Source organism: Triticum aestivum, chromosome 5D (assembly GCF_018294505.1).
Source record: "Triticum aestivum cultivar Chinese Spring chromosome 5D, IWGSC CS RefSeq v2.1, whole genome shotgun sequence".
Classification (NCBI taxonomy): Eukaryota; Viridiplantae; Streptophyta; class Magnoliopsida; order Poales; family Poaceae; genus Triticum; species Triticum aestivum.
In genome coordinates this window covers 288206296-288217040 of record NC_057808.1, presented here as the reverse complement: position 1 = coordinate 288217040, position 10745 = coordinate 288206296, and the positions used below count along the sequence as shown (strand labels likewise).

Sequence of the window (10745 nt, the reverse complement as noted above, 5' to 3'; positions counted from 1 at the left end):
GTACTGTACAAAACGCGCCGGCCGTACGTGAATGTGCAACTATAGTTTGCTAGTAATACTTTTGCGGGTGATCTTCAAGGTCGACTGCTTGGAGCTGATTCAACTCTGGAACTCGCGACAGTTCTCGCGCTCTCTTATAGCGCCTATCCTTCTCGAAATTGGAGGGCTAGCCTCATCGTTTGATTACTTTAACATTCATCATGTAATGAGACAATCCAATACCTCAGCTCACCTGTGTGCGAAACATGCAAGCACTCTAGCCTGACTGATTGTTGGATGAACTCTTCCCGTGGCTTCCTCGTGACTAGCCTCATGGCTGATCGCGCTGGTGCTGTTAATGCTTGAATAAAGCTCGATGTTTCCCGAAAAAAAATAGTAATACTTTTGCGGGCCCATATGTCACTGGCACATCACTTGCTTTATCCGCCTGCGAAGTTCCTCTCCGCAGGAGCCCCACACGCTCTGGCAGTCACACACTCCGAAACACTCCGAAACCCCATGGCGTGCCACCTCGTCGCCGCCTGCGTCCCGCGTCTCGCCGTCGTGTCATCCTCCGCCTCCGGGGACTCCGTCCGCCGTATCCGGCGGCGCGCGCCGGGGTCGCGTCCCCAGAAGCCTCCCACGGCGGCTCCGCCCCAGCCGTCCGTCGCGGAGGTGCGGCGCGCCATCGGGGCCGCCGACGACCCGTCCGCCTCCGGGAGGGATAAGCAGTCCGGTTTCATGGAGCTCCTCGCCTCTACGCCGATCGGGCAGCCGGAGAGCGACGCTGAGCGCCGAATCCGCGAGGCCGCCGAGTGGGTGGTCGACAACACCGAGGCGCGCGCACAGGAAGGTGATGCGCCACGCTGATTCCCCTTCGGTTCATCATCCTAATCAACAATTACATTCAGTAGCTATCATGCGCTACGTTTACATTGCAATTTGCAACCACGATTTTTACCATTTTTGTTTTGAAAAGGTGAAGTTTACTTTCTGATTCTGAATGACGGACTGCCGAAGGATTTCTGCATTACTAGGAAGAACCTGATAGATTATGTACTGAATGATAAAGCGTGTAATCATTTTGAACAAGATTTGCGTCATCCCTCATAAGCAATCCTACCTATTTGCATCGTTCTGAACTTCTAATTTATGATGTCAAATTTGGGCTAAGTTCTCCACCGCTCTTCTCCTCAGGGCAAAAGTCTATCTTGGTGCTATGCATGAAGATCTTTCCTCTGTGGCTGTTCCTCATGCTTACTGCCCTTGGAGTTATAAAATTACCATTTGATATTCCCGGTCTGGATATGGATAATCTCCTAATGTAAAGTCTTAGATTGTTTCTTCTCCCAGCTATATGAGCAGCGGATACTTGAAAAGAAAAAAGTGATAGATATTGTTCACACTATTGAAGTTGCTTGTTTCGTAAGGTATGAATAAACTGTATGACTTATTCTCTTCTTCACCTTATTACAATTGGAAAATTGGAGTAACATGTGGACACAGTGTATTTCTTTTCACTTGAAATGAGTAAAATTGATTTTCATAGTTGTGCTATTTATGAGATTAGCAGAACAATAGACTAAGTTTGTCTACGTTACATCCTGTGTGCTAGAACTGGGAAGTAGGTACATAAGGCACAGATGTGATCTCTGCACTTACTTATTTGGCTGACAGATGTTTACGCATTTTACATCTTGTGGATAGATGTGTACACATTCCAGATTTTGTGAACAACTTACATAGTTGATTGACTACTTTTGGAATCATTTTCCATGAATATTGTAGCTCTTTCAATTCAGGATAAACTTTTGGGTTGCCCGAAGTCGCTCTCAAGGTTTCAGTGCTGTGATTTCTGCATAATATAAGCACATTAGCATTGAGTGATGGTAATTGCCAAGTGCTTTTTCCTAATAACCTATATGATGCATTCGTAATTGTGAGTGAACTTCGGCTTTGTTGCTGCTCTAATAAATACATCATCACTAGGCAAAACCATAACACCTGCCACGTTGTTCTATCTCTTAGTCTCTGCACTGACGTAAATAATGTCTGTTGTATGCCTTTAGATCTTCCATACAAAAGCACCAGCTGAGTAAGAAAAACAAGTAAAAAGAATGAACTGTTGAAGGGGGAGTCAACTCATAAAATATCCCCAAGAGCAGTGCACATAAGTAAATCCTACGTGGTTCCGTTCCCTGCCAAGGGGAGCTATATTCTGTTGTTCAAATGGCTCATGATCAAGGAACTCTACTGGGTAAGGTCGACAAACCAGAGAGCATTAATGAACGCGCTACAACGGTAGCATTGTCATCCACATAGCTTTTGATGGTTAGGCAGCTAGTCCTACCATGTATCTCTGATAGGCTAGGAAGCTACTTCTATCAGTATGTTCAAAATTGAACAACGCTGGATATTCCATAAGAATTTTTGTTGCTTTACTCTTGTATGTTGCTGATCTGTACATGCTGTTCATTAATGAAGATAGAGAGATCATTTTTCACATACTTCACATCAGGTGGCAATTTCTTACTTTGTATGATATGTTTGATATAGCTTCCGTTGTAAGATTTCATTTTTTGTTGTTGTTTTCTGTTCCTGGAACAAGGTTTAGCAACAACGGAACTTTAAATTATGACTGGTCGTATCTTCTAACTAAAAATGACAATATTGAAACTTTAAACTGTGACTGGTTGGGTATCTTCTAACTGAAAACAACCGGAAGACCTGATACAGTAATTTATTTGCTATTTCTGAGCTGTGAAATGGATGCCGCAGGGAGATGAAAAAAAGGGACTATAATGAAGCAAACCTTGCAGTTTGCTCTGACTGCACATGTAGGGATCCTTTCTTTTATAACATACATGATACAGTTATCCTTTAATTAGATGAAAAACCTAGACCTCCCTTACCACTGATGTATGTACAACATAAAAAATCCAATACAAAGTGTTAAGTTAAATAGACAGAAAGAAAGTGATATTGCAATGTTTCATCAGTGGTAGAGTGGAGAAGAGGTTGACTTCACAATTTGCAAGTGCGCATCTGCACCTTGATGCCCCAGTTAGCTCTTAGTCTCTTTTTCTTAACACCTCCTGGACAAGATGGCTCTCCTGCAGGTTTATATCAGCCTAAAAAACTCTAAATTTTGGCTGAAATGGTGCAAGACTGAAAACAAATGCTGGCTGGCGAACACTTATTTAGTCATGCCAACAAAGGAGCCTGTCCAGACAACCAGATGATACATCCGAGCTTGACACTCTTCCGCTGCTCTAACGAACCTTCCCTTTATTATCTTTCCAGACAACAGCAGATGATGACTTAGAGTCAGTCATGCCAACAGAGGAGCCTCTCTGCTCCCATGTCTACAAGGCTAAGTACAAATTATTTTGGTTGTTAGAGTTTAAAGCAGATCATATGCTATAAAGGTTTGCTGATTGAGTCTGTGGAATTGGTTAGCATGTGAAGATCTGGAGTGCCTTTATAGAGACAGAAGAATGAGTTCACTCACATGCAAGTACGCAGCCAAGTTGAATAAGTTGAGTATATAATTTAGGAGACAGGCTTGTATTCTTTATATATATTCTTCTCTCTCCTGGAGTGCAATCATTTTGAGAGATGGAAATTGGCAATGGATTCCGAAACTTATAACATGGCTGAAGCAGCCATGAGTTGAGCAATGCACCAGACCATGTGAGCATCCATGATCTCACCAGCTTTTTGTTCAGGCATTTTGGATTGGGGCTAGAGCTAGACTTGTTTAAGCTCCTACTTTTCATAAAAAGCCTTATAATATCATGCAAGTTGCACTGTGCAGAATTATTTGGTAATTCAATTAGAGTTGCCACACAACACAAGAATTCATTTATATCAGACAAGGATGTTCTTGGATAGATAAATATAAGTGTTCGTACGTTGAGTACTTTTAAGATCTCTTGCCTTCAATCTGTCTGACGGGTTGGTAGGATCTTATGCATCTTTGGTTAGTTTTGAGCAACTTTAATTATTTTGTTCTTCTGTTGGTTATTTTGTAGAAGAGCAAATGAGTTAAAAGCCAGTTCTCTTTAAATATTGAAGAATCTGATCTTGTTTCCTTAGAACTTGCAGAGGAGGCATATTGTTCCCGACTTATCTATCCTCCGAGCAATTTTGTTAAGCTGCACACTTGAGAATATGCCAATTTATCCAGAATTGCTGACTGTGATATGTTCTCTTCATTTATGCATGCACGGGTCTTGTTCCACTTCAATTGGTTAGTGTTCTAGTGGTGCAACTTTCCTACTAATCCTTGTAGCCACAACTTTGCTGAGCTTTGATATTAAAGAGTTTCAATAGCTAACTTCAGTTGTCTTGCTGGTTCTCGTTCTTTTTTGACTCTCATGCAGGCAACCCATGCAACTATGTACAGTTGTTGCCTAACCGATTGACAAACCGGTTCACCGAAACAATAGTAGGGCAAGAATGGAGAGCTATATGAAGAAGGGTTGATGAACTCTTTGATCTTTTCACGGCTGTAGTAATGGGACCTGTCTGGTCTTGTCTAGCACTATTTCTTTACCGCAACAACTTATAATTTCCCGACCATACACATGGTTGTCTATTAACTTCAGAGACCATCATTTGAAATCTTCCTCTCTTTCACTAAATAAAATAAAATGACATAAATTTGAAGCCTTCCTCTGATGGGCCTTATATTCTCATCCATAGCTTGGGCACTGGATTCTTAATGGTGGATGCTGAGGAGAGAAATGTTGACATCATCTGCTAATGGCTATACTGAAGGCACAACTACACACCAAAAGTGAATTCTTCATATTGTGTGAGTTCACGTTGTCCGTTCGTGACTAGTTACAGTTGCCGGGATTTGTTTGTACACTTCCTCATGCTTTATCCGCCTCGAATAGGAGAAATATTGGTACAATGGAGGTTTATGAAGAGATGGTTCGATACCTGCATACCTCCATTGATATATGTGTTACTCGGTAAAAAATGTATTTTATCTGCATCCTTGTGTTGTTCTTTTGAATGCCCATATTTTTTTTTGAAAGGAACAAATTACCTTACCCAAAAACATATGCTGTATCATTTGAAAAGTATTTCTGTGTACCTCAAATTGTGAAAAAGGCACTGTCCGGTTTGTTGCAAAAGAATAGTTATTCGAAATTTAGGATAAATGGATAATAATCTATATCTGATCACATCCAGAAAATTAGCTATAGTGGTAATAATTTTATTTTCATTATCAAGTATCCAGTTTATTTAGGTGCACATTATCTAATATTCTAATGCATGTGTTGATTCTACTCTTATATGGAAATGGAGGGCTAAGCTGGGCAAAAGACAGATTGACGAGTGCGTGTTCATTTTTGGCTCAGTTTTATCTGTTTATTCCCTCTTCGATACCTTTTACTGAAAGTGATGATCTTTATATAATGTTTCTTGTTGCTCACATGTTCATTTTGTTTTGCTCCCTAAGGTGTTTTTTAGGACTGCAAGTCTTTAAGTTCATCATTGTTAGTGAAAAAACAACAAAATGATTACTGCCTCAGTTGCCAGCCTAGCTCATTACTTATTACTGCTAATATTGTTATTAGCTAAGTGGTTGTTCCCTAATAAGGCCTATGTTCATTGCATTTGCAGATTTTGTTGTGATATGTTCATGGTTCCCAACATAAGCATTGAGCTGTTGAGATATATGCTTTGAGTGTGGAATTTGTTTTTGTTGAGTTCATGAATTCTACATTTTATGCTAGGATTGGCTTTGTTGAAGTGTTGAAGCACTAATAGTACTTGTTCCAAGGCAAGTAGTACTTTACTTTTCCCTAACTAGTTGCAGTTGACTTAGTTTAAGATTATTCTGCAGATTGTAAGCCTAAAAAATATTAAAATATAAAGTTATGCAGCAAATAATGGAGGCACATAATTTGTTCATTCTCCACTAAGCACTTTAAATCTCTTATTATATTGAGAAAATTGCAGACTACAAAAAGGCACCTTTTAAATTATTAAAAAGGAAGGCCAAGATCATACTGAGATCATCCTTCAGTTAGGAAGTTTCTTTGTGATGCCCTCATCTTCGATCCTCAGTTTTGTTCTAATATTACGGCCTCAGTAGCATAACACAGGTTCAATGCATATGGAGATTTTCTTCTGATTTGATTCCATCGTACATGATTAATGTTCAGCCCCGTAATAACTACTGCTTTCCCTTGCAACCTTTTTGTACTTAACGATGTCTTGTAGTGATTGCATGGATGATGTTTGCCTAGCTACAGGTGTCGAGTGAAGACGTATGTGGGATAGATAAGTGCATAGTCTAGGTGCATAACCACACAGATGCATATATAACTCTAGCCATATCCTGTGCACACTAATCTGTTGCTAATGTCACAAGATTTGCACACTAGCCATATCCCCTGTGTCTCTTCCTCTCTTACACCGGGGACATGTAAACGATATTTGCGGTAGTTAACGAAAACAATTACCTTGATCTAGGGAACTTATTGTCAATCTAGCTGCTGTTTGGGGGATAAGAAACAAAGATAATTTATGGTCTTGTATCAAGGACCCTGTCATCTGACTAGAAGGTGATACGGAAACTTCTAATTCTGGGAACGGGAAACTGTAACAAAGGTTACTATCTAGTTTTCATGGCACTACAAAAGAAAAATACTTTTATGTTGCATTCAAAATTATTCAGTTCTTAAGATGCATCAACAAAACAACCTGTTGTTTGAGTAAAATGATCTGAAGTACATGGAGCACTCATATACTTGACTCCCCACTCAAACAATTTTCTGAGTCCAAGAATTATGATGTGTTCGTATCCTACTGCTGTCCTATGCTGCTGACTTGATCACTGTCACCAGGATGTGTATCAAACATAGCTGTAATGACTAATGGAAGTACCACATTGGACATAGCTCCATCCCGCTGCATGGAAAGTGAAATCAGACAAGTCTCCTAGAAGTCCAAACTTTAAGCCTATTGTAGAGCATTTCATAAATGTACTACTACCAGGCGTTAACATCTGTCAAAAATAATTTGAATTAGTCGGAACTGAGAACTCCATGCCAGTGCACGTAAAGTGGAATCAGACAAGTCTCCTAGAAGTCCAAACTTTAAGCCTATTGTAGAGCATTTCATAAATGCAGTACTACCAGGCGTTAACATCTGTCAAGAATAATTTGAATTAGTCACAGCTCCATGCCATTGCACGGAAAGTGGAACCAGACAAGTTTCATAGAAGTCTGAGTTTTACCCCTAGCTTCGTCGTTTGTGTAGAGCATTTCCTAATTGCCGAGTTACCAGGTTTTAACACCTGTTACTGGTAAGCTTAATCACTTCTACTCTATGCATCAAGGTGACCTTCCTGGAAGTTTCCCTCCAAGCATTGGTAGGATATCTTTTGGAGTCCCTTTCTTGGAGTCACTAAACAACCTTTCATCTGCCTTTGTTGCATGGATGGATGGATGCCCACTTGATCTTGTCTGGTTTTACCACTGTAATTCTCTGGGGTGGTCATGGCCATTGCATACTTTAAGCCTTTTGCTAGCTCCTAAGCTCCAAGCAAGTAGAATAATGAGTAGGATAAGTTTAGGGTCAGAAGTGTGCCTCCTAGTGCGTAAACAAACTGCCTGCATGTGGGGGGTATGATGTCCTTTTGATATGGCATATCATCCCTTGTGTGCCTCTATATAAAGGCCCCCCAACTCAACACCCCTCTCATCTCATACCACACTAGCCACCAGTCCACAAGCTGTCTGTCTAGCTGCACTCCTCCTCTCTTTGCCTTGCACCAAGCTTCCCGAGCATACCATGAAGATTGGCGGCCAGGGGAAGCTCAACAGGGCTTTCAGGGAGAAGAGGGCTAGGTTCTACATCTTCCGCCGCTGCGTCGTCATGTTGCTCCGATGGAGCGACTGATGGGTCTCTCCATGACGGATCTTGTTTTTTCCTTCCATTCTAGGATTTTTTTTTGGCACTGCCATTTTTCAGGGTTAGAGTAGTTTAGCTGTAGTCGCTCTGTATAGGCTAGACTTCATCATTTGAGGTCCTTTTTTCTCGGCAAAGGGAGAGAGATCCAGCTCCGTAGTCTGAGGCTGCCATCTTCTTGTACGACTGGAGAAATTAAAGATTGATGTGAAGATCATTTCTTACCTGTTCTTCAACTTGATGTTATACTGTTGATGATAATTATTAATTGGCAAGTTGATGACAATCTGAGATTGGAACAATTGTACTTCCGCGAGCGAGCTATACCTTTTTTTAACAGTTTGAAGTGATCCGTATCTGATGCTTTGTGCTTTTGATGGAAAGTTGGAATCAGCCTGTGTGGCCACACTTTTTTGAGGGCGTATCTCCATGCAATTGCACCTTTTTCCTGGTCCTTTGAGAGGTGACTGACCTGTTGTTGTTCTCTTGATATGCTGGTGTCTATGCCATTGTTGTTCTCTTGATATGGTGCTGCCCTTTCAGGAACTCAACTGTTTCATGTGAGACCATTGCAACTCAAACAGGCCCTAAGCTTGGTGCATATCTCACGAATAATGGAATTGCCATAGAGGAGAACTGAGATATTGTGCATACAGTCCTTCTGAGAAAGACAACTAGTAGCTGGTACACCACTCCGGCAAAGGTCAGGAATCCACTACGGAAGCTCAATCAGAGCTTGCCTTAGTACCTGAAATGAAATCTTGACTGTTGTACTGGACCATGACATGAATTAATGCCAATGGTGAAACCTTGACTGAACCATGATGCATTACACTGCAATAACCGTGTTATGCATTGCTCAGTGCTTCAGGCGCTAGCGCTTTCTTTCTCAACAATTATTATGATCAATCATATTCATATGTTTTCTGGACCGCAAAATGCTGATGATATTGGCACCCAATACTGGCCTGTGCTCACTTTTGGCCTTGAAAGAAATGAGGCTGTCTGGTCCCTGCCCTGGCCACAACTCACGGGATGTACGTAGTGCTGCATGTGCCTGCCGGCCTTGGTACGTGCGTGGGGCGCACATGCGCGCGTGCACGCGCGCACGACTGCTCGTGCGTTTGTCTCTTTGCCCAGCTGTTTGCTTCTGCCTGGCCAGGCCCTGCACTGCTGTGGTTCTGCATCCTGTGTGCTGCTTTGTTTTTCTTCTTCCATCTCCATTCCTTGAGACATGCAGCAGGAGCTCCTCCCACAAGACATGGCCCCCGTGTTTCCGGTGAGTTTCTTGTTTTCTCTACACTACACATCTTTGACTGCAGCTGCTGCTTAACTAGCGACTTTGTCCTTTCTGCGGATGATTGATTCATAATACTCCTATGATATTATACCGTCTGATGGGTGCTTAGGCTCTAAACTAGCTGATCTATGCCGCCTACGTGTGCAAAAGTTAATTCAGCTAGCTATGATGCGTACGATGCAGTACACTACAGTACAGTACAAAAGGACAATCAAGGACTGCTCATAGGCTCCATTATTTGCTGCTTAAGACACTATGAAGCTATTTCCTTATGCACTTCAACTCATCATTGACCTGGACAAAATTTCTCGCAACCAATAAGCAGTATATATATATATGGTTATTACATTTAGTGCATTTGTGGACTTCCTGTTCACTCCCTACGCTGTACGTGCACCCTAGTGCTTTATTCTTGGTGTATCAAAGTTGTGAGGCTTTTTTTTTATCATTGTTCTTTCTTAAAAATCGAGGTGAAGTTTTATCCCCACCCCACACACAGACACATGGTTATTTCTATGAAATATTGCGAGCTCCAGAATATAGTGAGACATGCATACCAGGATTAAAAGTTTATCGACAGCTCAAGCTGTATGACCTCCACAACCAAAGAAGATGGAATATATATTCATTTCATAGTAGAAGGACAAGAGTCCATGTTCGACTTTGATTCTTTCACTGAATCATCTCTATCAGACCATGCATGGGTACAGTACACAACATGTCCAAAAAGATACAGCAGCCGCATATATCCCACTGCCTAAGGGATGGCAGATGGGAAAACAGGTGGAGAAAAAATGGAAAAATAAATACTAATAACTCATGGTAAAGAAACAACTGATAGAATGTCTAGTCTACCAAGCTTTCTTGAGAGCAATATGCCATGAGCATGGGAGTTCCTTCCTAGCTTCTACTTCTACTCCTAACTAACTGATGATACTTCCCTATCTAAGTGTGACTTCTCCATGGATGGACCCTTGACTTCATGGGTTCCATGGAGGAACGAAAATGCAGCTTGGAGCTCAGTCATGCCAGCAAAGGAGCATGACGATGCACCTACGGATGATGTAGAGCCTGGCTCTATGCTCTTTCAGAGCTCTGCTCACCCTCCCCCCTTGCTTGCCTTGGCTCCTCACACTCCCCATTTAGCTTGATGAACTGAAGAGATGCGATGAAAGTAGGAGAGTTTGCTCTCTGTGTAGATCTGATCCCTGGTTGGAGCTTGCTGTGGTGTGGAGCTGGGAAGCCCGGGGGCTGGGGTTTTATAGAGGAGGCGAGCATGCAGTGCCCTTCCTCCCATGCAACTGTGCTAATTCTTCATTTCCTCTTTTTATTTAATCTCAGGGGACAAATCTCTGCATCTGAATGTGGGTTATTGTTCCTGTCGCCGACAAAAAGCTTGATCTTATTGATGGATACAATCATTTCGGATAACGGACAGCTCATCCTGCCGCATACGTGTTGAAATATGCAGATTCAGTAGCGGTTCGGCATGGCTCTGATGAAGGTTCTTGGTATCTGGCACTACTGCTTG

At 41.8% G+C, this 10745-nt stretch overlaps 3 protein-coding genes across 4 annotated transcripts; 2 read left to right on the top strand and 1 right to left on the bottom strand.

The window, feature by feature from the left end:
- Nucleotides 1-454: 454 nt before the first annotated feature.
- On the top strand, nucleotides 455-8144 carry LOC123121163 (probable NAD(P)H dehydrogenase subunit CRR3, chloroplastic). 2 transcript variants are annotated; one of them, XR_006459640.1, is made up of 3 exons: nucleotides 455-832; nucleotides 1177-1409; nucleotides 3283-8144. XR_006459640.1 is itself a non-coding variant. In XM_044541090.1 (2 exons), exons 1-2 carry the CDS (start codon nucleotides 499-501, stop codon nucleotides 1305-1307), a joined length of 465 nt encoding a protein of 154 aa, XP_044397025.1. In that variant the 5' UTR covers nucleotides 455-498; the 3' UTR covers nucleotides 1308-1527. The 2 variants fall into 2 exon arrangements, 1 of the variants encoding a protein (XP_044397025.1); XM_044541090.1 differs by lacking the exon at nucleotides 3283-8144 and having other exon boundaries at nucleotides 1177-1527.
- On the top strand, nucleotides 7798-8144 carry LOC123121165 (small polypeptide ROTUNDIFOLIA LIKE 2). Its single transcript, XM_044541092.1, has one exon. It carries the CDS (start codon nucleotides 7798-7800, stop codon nucleotides 7903-7905), a length of 108 nt encoding a protein of 35 aa, XP_044397027.1. The 3' UTR covers nucleotides 7906-8144.
- A 1462-nt stretch (nucleotides 8145-9606) lies between these two features.
- LOC123121164 (small polypeptide DEVIL 4) lies at nucleotides 9607-10745 on the bottom strand. The gene has a single exon (XM_044541091.1). It carries the CDS (start codon nucleotides 10354-10356, stop codon nucleotides 10234-10236), a length of 123 nt encoding a protein of 40 aa, XP_044397026.1. The 5' UTR covers nucleotides 10357-10745; the 3' UTR covers nucleotides 9607-10233.

Bases quoted from the DNA above. Each gene is read 5' to 3' on its own strand.
- LOC123121163 (XM_044541090.1), top strand. From the start codon at position 499: ATGGCGTGCCACCTCGTCGCCGCCTGCGTCCCGCGTCTCGCCGTCGTG. The intron at 833-1,176 runs GTGATGCGCCAC...TCTTCTCCTCAG, and splicing joins CGAGGCGCGCGCACAGGAAG to GGCAAAAGTCTATCTTGGTG.
- LOC123121165 (XM_044541092.1), top strand. From the start codon at position 7,798: ATGAAGATTGGCGGCCAGGGGAAGCTCAACAGGGCTTTCAGGGAGAAG.
- LOC123121164 (XM_044541091.1), bottom strand. From the start codon at position 10,356: ATGGGGAGTGTGAGGAGCCAAGGCAAGCAAGGGGGGAGGGTGAGCAGA.